Here is an 11,428-nt window from a genome sequence, read left to right on the forward strand (position 1 = left end):
AATTACTAAATATTACACACTAATATGATATAATTATAAGGTTAGTAGTAATATATAAGTTTGTTTTATAAAAATATGTCTCAAATTAGGGTGGCTAATAAATGTGCTGGCACCGTTTTGATGATTTTAAAATATATAAGTAAGATTCATATGATAGGATTAACATTAATTTAAACAATAACAGTTTAAACATACAAAATATTATTTAATTTAAGTTTGCTAACAAACATTTGCTATGAGGTACAGTGCTTACCTATTGCTGGTAAAAATCCACTTTATCTTCGTCTGTAAAATGTCTAGAGCAAACACGAAATTTATTGTAAACAGTAAGAGGTGTATAATTGTTTAATACTCCTCTCTTAATTACTTTCAACCATTCCAACGTGTCCATTTCATTTTTCGGATTTGGAAAACGAAATCTACTGCTTGTGTGGTCCTTACAACCAGGAACACAACATGGTTGGCTTTTTCTTTTCTTTTATTTTGTTCCATTTTAACGATCAACAATCAGTAAGATGATTACAACAAAGACAAAACAAAACAAAATTCAACTTGCAATATTTCAATGGCGTACAATACAAATAATACAATACCAACAGACCATAGATAAGAGGGTTAGGTGCAACAGACCAACACAACACCAACCTTCATTCTTCAACTTCAATTCTTCCACGGCACATGCGTCTCATACCCCCACCTAGAGTGACTGTAGCGCCGCCGCCATTACGTACGACTGGAATCGTCCAAACAAACTTCCCCGCTGCCCTATCTCTCTTGCACTACTATTTCTTTTTATGTACTATGAGTACTATCGCGATCGAGACAATTTGCGTCAAATTATATTTATGCGCATCATTGATTGGATATATATTTAGCGTATTCTAAACTCCAACCAATTATACATCCGTAAGTAGAATTAGCTTACGATAAATGATTTTCTAAGTTCTGTGTATAATAATCACAGACTCACGTTTTTTTCTGTCACTTCTAGCTTAATGTGGTAGAGAGAATTCGATCAACTATGACGCACTAAAAGAAGGGTTTGGGACGAACTATAAGCCTTGTATTCAGTGTACCTGTACCCTCTCTTTCCTTGTCTAAGCATTGTACCATTTACTGACACCTGACCCTAGAATAACAGTGTGTTGGGTTGTTCTCTGACCTGACACTGACATTGGTCATTCAAGATTTAAGAATCAAAACAAATTGAATATCCATTTACAAATAATATATATTCATTAACTATGGGGAAAAAGAAAAGTGATTCCTCTTCCAATTTAGGAAAAAGTCTAATTAAAGACAGATTTGGTAGTACCAAAGGTAGAAAAATGGTCAGCAATAATTCAATGGTGGGACTTAACAATATTTAATATAACCTCAAATTACCCATGTGAATTTATTTTTTTTAGTTACATACTACTGAAATTCAAGATGGTTACGATTGGGGTCGTCTTAATTTACAATCTGTTACCGAAGAATCTTCATTTCAAGAATTTCTTTCTACTGCAGAATTAGCGGGCACAGATTTTCAAGCAGAAAAATTAAATATTACATATGTAAATCCTAGATCCCATGTAGGATTGTTGACCAAAGATGAGCTTAGTGCGGCGAAAATTGCTCAAAAGACACATAAAGATGCCGTTAAGATTCCAAGAAGGTAAATATTTGTAAATTAATTTTATAAAGTTTCTAATTCCAGAAATGTTTATTATCTTAACATAGTTTGATATGTCAAAGAAAAAAAAAATCTGGTTCCAGCATTGAAGTCACCGAAGGTTTTCATTTTCCGGGAAAACTGGAAAAACAGTTAAAGTGTTGTGTGTGTCATATGAAGGCAATGTGGACATGCAAAAAGTGTGAATAAACAATATGTATTGAAAAAGGATGTTTTGAAAAATACCATACAAATACCTAACGTCCCCATTTAAGGATGCCCTTGTATTTCAAAATGTTTTTGAAAAAAAATTTTTTTAGTATGTGTAATAAATGTAATCCAAACATCACAATTTTGTACCGTTTACCATTTTTTCCACACTAGTTTCTTTTTAGGCCTTAATGGGATAACAAACAACAAAAGCATTAAATTTCAATTAATTTTATTTCTTCATCAGCACTTACAAGATTGGGCTTCTTACTATAAGTTGTAGCATTCGTATGTAAGCTTTAATCAAAATAACGAAAGAAAGTAGGAATTAGAGGTAGTAGCAAGATAAGGACTGTTTTTATCCCTAGAAATAGGAACTGGTTGATATGTTATAATGGAAACTTCCAAAGATAGTTGAACCCTCTTTTGTTGAAATCAACAGTCCTTAATGGGTCTGTTCTAGTTAAGGCTGTCTTTCAATTGAAGGATTGCAAAGTCTTTTAAATATCGAAGCCATCTTTTTTCCCCTACCTGGTTTCATTTTTTAAGTCAGTTACTTTCATACTAAGAATAGCTAGTGATTTTATGTATGTGTTTAGCTTTGAATGTAGTTTTTGATGGAATAAACATACCAGACATGTCACACGATGTACCATTAATGAAAACATTAGAAAGAGATAAGAAAAGTAAAAACACAATCTAATCAATACACACATTACAAAATAAATGAAGCTATCATTTACCTAATACACTTTTCTCATGACTACCATTTTTTTTTCGCTAGTGAGCACTTCACTGATAACTGGGAATTTTATGTGTCTTATATGGCATACCTAATCAGTTAAGTCAAATGTTTTGCTTAGGTACAGGCCGATCTAAACCATGTAAAAGAACTTGATTGGTTGAGTTTATCTCTAAACTGAACAAAATTGTGTGTGAGAAAGATCACTATTTGATATGAAGCCATTTTTTTTTATATATAATTATGTTTATTTACAATCTACATCATTACAGAGTATTAAGTAAATGTGTTACAGGTTTTACATGTGAAGGAGAGACATCCAATGATGTCTCACCTTATTCTACTTTGGTTTAGTTTTGAAGTAGGTCTTGGGGCCAAGTTCTATCTACCCTTCTTGTGGCTGGACCATTGTTGAATAATTCCCTTACTAGCTTATTTTTATGGTGAATGGTATGTTCATTTTGTGACTCCTTGGTTCAACAGATTTCTTCTCTGATGAAAGGAATCTTTAAGTCATAGTGAAGTGTTTGATTACTTACGTACCATGGTGCATCCACTATCGATCTTAGCACTTTAGACTGGAATCTTCAGATAATATTCAGCGACATTGGCTTTGCACAGCCCCATAGGTATAGTCCGTAGAACCAGATAGGTTTGAGTATGGTTTTGTATAGAAGAATTTGTTTTCGATGTTAAGTTTTGATTTACGTTCAAGAAGCCAATACATTTGCCGGAATTTTAAGTCGAGCTGCCTTCTTTTGGTCTGGATATGTTTCTTCCAAGTGAGACATTGGTCAAGATGGAGGCCAAGGTATCTAGCGTCTGTTACTGTTGGTATTCTTACATTTTCCATCCTTGTGGGCACATGTTGTGACAGTTGGTAAATGTTATTTGAGTTGATTTTGTTTTATTTACTTTTGTTCTCCATTTCGTATACCAATCACTGAGTATGTTCAGATGATGTTGCAGGTTTTGTGAGGCTTGTATGGGATCTTCATTTACATCTAGTATTGCTACGTCGTCAGCAAAGGAATAGATTGTAGTATTATTAGTCTCTGGTATATCGGCTGTGTAGAGTGAGAAAAGCAGCGGCCCTAGAACACTACCCCACGGGACTCCGGAGTTGATAGGACAGAGGTTGGATTGTTGGTCTTTGAATTCTACAGAGAAATATCTATTTGATATGTAGGATTTAAGTAGCAGGAAATAGTTACTGGATAGTGCTATTTTTACTTTGTAAAGCAGACCTCTGTGCCAGACTTTGTCAAACGCTTGTGAGATGTCTAGAAATACAGTGTTGCAGTATTTCTTTTTTTCAAGACTTTTTGATATTTCATTTATCATTCGATGAACTTGTTGGGTAGTGGAGTGATTTTCCTGAAAACCAAACTGATGTTTTGGAAGTAATTTCTTTTCTTCAAGACTTTTTGATGTTTCATTTATCATTCGATGAACTTGTTGGGTAGTGGAGTGATTTTCCCGAAAACCAAACTGATTTTTTGTAAGTAATGTTAGGAATTCATGATCTGCATATATCTTTCGTAGCAGCAATTTTTCAAAAACTTTGCTTACGGTTAGGAGTAGGCAGATAAGTCGATAAGATCTTACTTCATTGAGCTGTTTTCATATTTTTGGAAAGTATGATAAGATTAGCATACAGTTAAATATAACTGTTAGCAAAGTAATGGTCTTGCAAGGAAGTTGTTTTAGTACTTGTGCCGAGATTAAATCATAACCTGGGGCCTTTTGTGAGTGGAGTTTGTTTATTTCTTTCCTGACTTCTATAGGAGTAAAACTTTTAATTGGGAGGGACATTTGACATGCTGCGCTAATTAGTTTTTCCACTTCTTCATCAGGGTCTGCTGGCTCTGTTTGAAACACGTTTGTAAGATGTTCAGCAAAGACGTCCGCTTTTTGTTTGTTGGAACAGGCCCATTCGCCATTTGGTTTACGGATGGGAGGAATAGTTGTGTATGGTTTCTTAAGGTATGTAATGTTCGAAGGTTTCATTGTTTGCAGCTTTGATGGCTACTCCAAGTTGCCTACGTAGTCTATTAAATATATGTAGATCTATGTTGTTTCTAGATCTTTGCCAGGTTCTCCTCGCACGACGTTTTTCAGCATTGAGTTGGCGAATGTGCAGGGGAACATCTGTGGTATGTGTTGGTTTGCGTTCTGTTCGTGGTGTAGATTGCCATGCCGCTTTTTGCACAAGTGTGGTAAAGTATTGAGCTGCTGTATCTATGTCATGTGTAGATTTGATCCGTAAATTAAGATTGGTGTTTTCTTCTAGGTAGGATTGAAAATCTGCCCAGTTGGTGTTTTTTGACGTGAGTCGAGGAGGTGGTGGGCTGTTTATAACTGTGGTACTCAGGCTCATAATAACTGGTCTATGATCCGATGAGAGATCATAGCTGGATTATATTAGATAGTTGTTTCTGGACACTTCTTTGCTTATGTAGTAGTCCAGCATAGGGATTCCGTTGGTGTGGCAATCATAGTTGTTGTCAGTCATTGCTTTTAGAAGATTACGACCTTTTGTTGTTGTGAGTCTTGAGCCCTAGTGTATGTGTTTTGCATTCCAGTCTTCCCCGGCTACAAATTTGCTGCCAAGTAATTGGAAGTAGGCTTTGTATTCATCTGAGGGGATTGCGTGAGGAGGTGGGCTATACATTGCAGATATATGTTAAAGTGCCATGGCGTTGCATTTACTTGAACGATTGCTACTTGTATTTTTTCTGTTGCATATTTCGGCAATATATGATGTGATGTGCAACTGCGGATGATTACCGGCGAGCCATCATGAGCTGTACCATTGGGATGAGGTGTGGTGTATGTGGTATAGAGCGGAATATTGAACATAGTCAGATCTGTAAAGTGAGTTTCTGAAATAAACAGAACGTCAATTTTATTCAAGTTTAAAAAAGTAATTACATACTTCTTGCTTATGGTTTAGTAGACCATTAGACCTAAGTATGTTTAAGAATTTCTTTGGTTAATGACTTGTGTTAGTAAGTTTAATATCATACCATTTTGACTCATGAGTTACAAGAAAATGTTTTTGAACTCGTTTAGGAATGTTAATAGTTGTTGTTCTATATAAGTTTTAGGTTCTGAATCGTGGTTGGTTTGATGTGCTGTCACGTTTGCATATGTTCTTTGATGATTTTGTACAGTGGTGTTTAGCTGAATTGTTTCAGTACATACATGTGGGCTGTTGAATGTTGGTCTTTGAGGCTGTTGGTTTCCTCTTTTCTGCATATGTCTGTTTCTACTGGTTCCCTGTAGATTACACAGCCCTTATAGTTAGCAGGGTAATTATTAAATGCAAGAATGCAGGGAAAAAGACCTGTTGGAAGACCTAAAAAGAGATGGGAAGATGAAGTCGATGAGGATGCCAGGAACTGCCTGGGAACGCGTTCATGGAAAAGAACAGCGGTAAATAGAGATGGTTGGAGAAGCCTGTTGAAGGAGGCCAAGGCCCGATTTGGGCTGTAGCGCCATTGGATGGATGGATAGTTAGCAGGGTGATCTTGTTTACATAGTGCACACTTAGCTGGAGTGCTTCTAGGTTTTTACAATCTTTTGTATTATGTTGTCCTCCACATTTGACGCAGTAATGCGGTTTAGTGCAATATGTTTTACTATGGCCGTATGCTTGACATCGCATGCATTGAATGATAAAGTTTCTCTTATTTGGTGCCTCGACTGCCATTTTGGTGTGACATAAGAATTCTAGGTTGAATATGTCTTTGTTGTTACTATTGGGTTCAAGGTCTATGAAAAACAAAGATAAGGGTTCCTTTGTTCGTGTGTGTCGAATGTTAGTTATATTGCGAACTTTATGGCTGGCTTTTTCAAATTCCTTTGTTATATCTGTTGTGGGTATAGAGTGATGGATATGACTTATTACCACTCTATAGGCACGTTCTTCCAATATTTGGTAAGTGTCGTGAATGATTTCTTCCTTTCATAATTTGTGCAAAGTTATCGACCATATCTTTAAAGTTTTTGACGCCATATACGAATATTGGAGGTGGTTTTGGTATTTTTTGTTGTTTTTCTGTTTCAGTCTGTTCAGAGCTCTCGGTGTTTGATAATGCACTGTATCGATTTTGTATTTTTGTTGGTGGTGAGCTTGGAGAATTGGGATCGTTATTTTGTTTTGAAAATTTACGTTTTTTGACTACTTTCCAGGAGTTTTTTTTTTGGTTTCTTGATTGACGTCTTCGCTAGACACTATGTCCGAGTTTTCTGAATGTGTAATTGCAAGTTTTAGCTTTGTGTTTGAGGTCTGCCCTACAGTAGATGGGTTGCTTGGGTTGTAGTAAATTGGTTGCGGTTGTGGTGGAAATTGTTGTGGTTGTGGTGGAAGAGCGAATTGATTTTGTGTAATGATTGATACAGGAGTATTTGTAGGTTGCCAGTATATGTGGTTTGGTGCATGTTCGGATGTGTATTCTAGTGGAAAATATTGTTGGGGAGTTGGGTACATGTTCCTGGATGTTTGTTAATAGTGGACCTGCTGCTTACCTGCAATTTCTGCTGATACTACAATGGACACTGATTGTTTGTGTTCCGTGTGTGTGAATTGTTCATTGTAGAAAACAGAATTTGGTACACCACTGCCACTTTACTCTATATTTTAATAACTATAATTTTAATAATTAGAATTGTTCTTATCGGTAGTATATTTTGCTATCGCACTCGGCGGAATACGTCCTTACTCTACGACATTCAAGTGTACATTACATACAACATTTGACTTATCTTTTTTATGTCAGCAGTAGATAATTTTATTTTAGGCATTTTTAATGCATAAAATTTTTTTCTCAAAAATTGACTACCATTGAGGACCACACAAATTTCACCCTGTATTCGGTTTTTGAAAACTCTAATAAGAATTTTATAAATAAGACAAATTGGCAATTAAAATGGCATACTAATTGTTTCCCACAGAGTTACTTCATTTTTAGTTAAAAAATTAAATTTGACTATGAATTAAAAGTTTAGCAAAGTGAACCATAGATTTTCTCACAAAATAATTTTTTTTTAAACGAACTTTTAATTTAATTAACATTTAACAAACAAACCAGAGTTGATTGAATAAATCAAACTGGAAAAAAATCAGGTACGTTTTTAAAAAATACTTTGTTTTGTCCATAGAAAAAATTTCACCATGTATATGGTTTTCAAAAACTCTTCTAAGCATTTTGTAAATTAAACAATTGACTATGAATGAAAAAATTTACAAAGTGAACCATAGATGTAACATGTTTACATCGCAACTTTTCTCGCAAAATTAATTTTTTTTAAACAAACTTTTAATTTATCTATCTGATTCCAGAATTCCTAGAATCCAAAATAGGATTTATGAACATTCCAATTCTGACTCAATTTCAGCTCTAGGTCAACATCTCTAGGTCATCTTCTTCATGTGCCTTGTCCGTTCCGAACGTTGGCAATCAACATGCCTATTCTGACTTTGTTTGCGGCAGATCTGAATAGTTCAGCAGATGACAATCCGAACCATTGCCGCAAGTTTTGGAGCCACTAGTGTCTTCTCCTCCCTGGACCTCTTCTGCTGTCTATTTTCCCTTGGACGATCAGTTGTAGTACTCTATATTTATTATGTCTCATAACGTGACCCAAGTATTCCAACTTTCTTTTCTTTATACTTATTCCTACCTCTCTCTCTTTACCTATCCGGCGTAGTACCTCTTCGTTGGTCACGTGCTCAGTCCAGGATATACGTAATATACGTCGGTAAGCCCACATTTCGAAGGCCTCTACTTTTTTCATCAATGTTGCGGTCATGGTCCACGCCTCCATTCCATATAACAAAACCGGGAATACATAACATTTCAGAAGTCGAATTTTGAGAGGTAGGGTGAGGCTTTTAGAGGTGTAAATTTGCTTCATGCTAGTGAACGATGCTCTTGCCTTTTCTACTCTTATACGTATTTCCTTCGCTTGATCCCAATTTGAGTTAACTGTTGTTCCCAAGTAGATGTACGAATCCACGTGTTCAATTCTTTCATCGCCCAATATCAGTTGCTGTGGTGGTTGTTGGGTTTTGCTTACTAACATCCATTTGGTTTTTGTGATATTTAGTCTGAGTCCGTATTGTGCACTTGTTTTTTGTATCTTACTCATTAGGCAACTCAGTTCCTTCATGCTACTTGCTAGAATCATAGTGTCATCAGCATACCTTATGTTATTAATTATTTGTCCATTTATCTTTATGCCTTCTGTGCTTTCCTCCAGCGCTGTCTTAAATACTTCTTCTGAGTATATATTAAAGAGAATAGGGGACAAGATACAGCCCTGTCGACCTCTAGGTCATACAGGCCAGAAAATTGATTTTGAAAACTCCAGAACCATAGTACTAATCCGCTTCCATAAACCAAGAATTATTGGAGAAGCCATAGAAATTGAAAAAATGCCAAATTGTCTCAATAAAAGAGATGACGGCATACAGACCTTCGACTTGGAGACCTCTCATAAAGAAAATACCGTCCGCTCCACCCTTCAATCAAAATCCTACAGTCAGAAATGTTCGGGATAATCTATATGCTAACCCCCACGCCAACCTCTACCCAAACCACGTCATTATCGACGGTATAAATGACCTGTCCTCTATTCCCAGCACCAGTAATGCATTGGTTAGTGTTCAGTGTACTAGTGTCTGGGGGCTCAGGAGACTGAGACCTCGGAAGCCCTGAAGAAGACATCGAAGAGCATGTCGAAAGCTTGGCGCAATGATACTCGACATGGTTCAACCCGGAAGACTGTTCTTGAAACCCGTATCAAGAATTATGAGAAGAATACAAATTTTAAAAAATATATAGGGTGTCTCATTTAAAAAATTGTATGTTTGCTATACCATGTAGTTATTAATCACCCTGTAGAATTTCACATATTTTCCAAGTATGGGGAATATCATTGCCTACATTTTTTCTAAATAAGTTTTTTCGATATTCTATACCATAATGGAATTATCAACAGATGTCGCACTAAAAACTCACCCTGTATATATACTTAGGAATATCCAAAGTTCTAATTAATCTAATATATACGAATATCCTAAAGTCCTAACGAATCACAATGAATTAATAGTTAATAAAATATCTACAATAAGCCAATTGACTGCAGTACAACTTAAACAGCTGACTTTCAGGGAAAAAATATATTTTATGTCATACGTAATAGTGTACTTTATGCTCACGCCGGCATAAAGTGTACTCTATGGCCCGCACGGTCGTGACGATACAAACAAAAAGATAATAAGATTTCCGTAGCAGGGCAACATAACATGAACGATAGAATGTCTGGTAGTAAATATATTGTCAAAATGAAATCGAATTTTCGGATTTTTTAGAACATATTTATTTGTAGATGCAATAAAGAACTATTTAGTATGACATAAAAGTTTGTATGCACCGCGGGTATTAATAGATGTATATGCCCTCGGGCGACTTACAAACCCTCGGGTCAGAGGCCCTCGGGTTTGTAACATCGACGCCCTCTGGGCATAAACATCTATTTAATACCCTTAGTACATAAATAACTATTTTAGTTTGATATTATATTAGTATATTATTAAATCATGTAGAAATATTTGTTTACCCTACAGTTTTTTTCCACACATTTGTTTTTTAATTGATCTTGTAGTTTTGAAAAATAATAAGAAAATTTGTGTTTTATACGAACATTACTTCTACTAGTATTTCTTATATTAATTGATGTTACAATAATATTGTGCTTTTCATTAAAACTAAGCTCATTATAAGTAAGTATTAATAAAAACGAATTGCTCAACATTTATAAATGCTGTATTTTACTTTTATTTTTTTAAGTCAGTAAGGTGAAACAAAAATTGCTTGAAAAAATGGTTTATACTTTAGGTAGCAGGGTAGAAGAGTTACAGTCTTTCAGTCCAAAATTCATAGTTCATTCTTAGTTAACTTTGCAATCACAATATTATGACAGATATTGATAAGAGCCTTATTATTACATCCATAGAAAATGTAGCACCAATAGGATGAGAAAATATCCTTGTTGAGGTTTTTATTATACTGCTCATGTTTTTTACATCTTTTTTTATTGTTATACCAACTTCATCCACTTAATCTATTTAATGTTATATTTTAGACCACCTTGGAATAGTGAAACCAGTCCAGAGGAATTGCATAGCAATGAAAAAGAAGCATTCTCAGAATGGCGTAGATCACTTGCTATGTTACAAGAGGAACAAGGTATTGTTATGAGAACTCCTTATGAGAAAAATTTGGAATTTTGGAGACAACTCTGGAGAGTTGTAGAAAGAAGTGATGTTATTGTTCAGATAGTAGATGCCAGAAATCCTTTATTATTTCGTTGTGAAGATCTTGAAAAGTATGTTAAAGAAGTTTCATCAGATAAGATGAATTTAATATTAATAAATAAATCTGACTTGTTAACAGAAACACAAAGGAAAATTTGGGCTTAACCATGTAGAACCCCATAGAGATGCCAATTACCCATTGGGAAGGAGACCGCTACCATTTCCAATCGAAGGAGACAACAACATTAGAAGACAGTGATTTTAAAAATTTTTATGTAATTAATAATAATTAATATATGCTCTATTTTCTATTGTCGTTTTTTTTTTAATGAGATAAAAGACTTGTTGTTGTGTGTATTATGGGTAGTTGGTTGGAAACAGTCAAGATGGTTGGTAATAAGAAAAAGACAAGAAACACCACTAAAAGAAAGGTAACATCCTCCTCCTCATCTTCTAAAAGAAAAGCTTCCAAAAGAAAAATTTCAAAGCAAAAGTC

At 35.0% G+C, this 11,428-nt stretch overlaps 1 protein-coding gene across 1 annotated transcript; it reads left to right on the top strand.

Annotated features, from left to right (window-relative positions):
• Positions 1–1,104: 1,104 nt before the first annotated feature.
• LOC140450163 (large subunit GTPase 1 homolog) lies at positions 1,105–11,184 on the top strand. The gene is made up of 3 exons (XM_072543615.1): positions 1,105–1,349; positions 1,410–1,657; positions 10,761–11,184. Exons 1-3 carry the CDS (start codon positions 1,245–1,247, stop codon positions 11,095–11,097), a joined length of 690 nt encoding a protein of 229 aa, XP_072399716.1. The 5' UTR covers positions 1,105–1,244; the 3' UTR covers positions 11,098–11,184.
• Positions 11,185–11,428: the final 244 nt, after the last annotated feature.

This window comes from Diabrotica undecimpunctata, chromosome 9 (genome assembly GCF_040954645.1).
Source record: "Diabrotica undecimpunctata isolate CICGRU chromosome 9, icDiaUnde3, whole genome shotgun sequence".
Classification (NCBI taxonomy): Eukaryota; Metazoa; Arthropoda; class Insecta; order Coleoptera; family Chrysomelidae; genus Diabrotica; species Diabrotica undecimpunctata.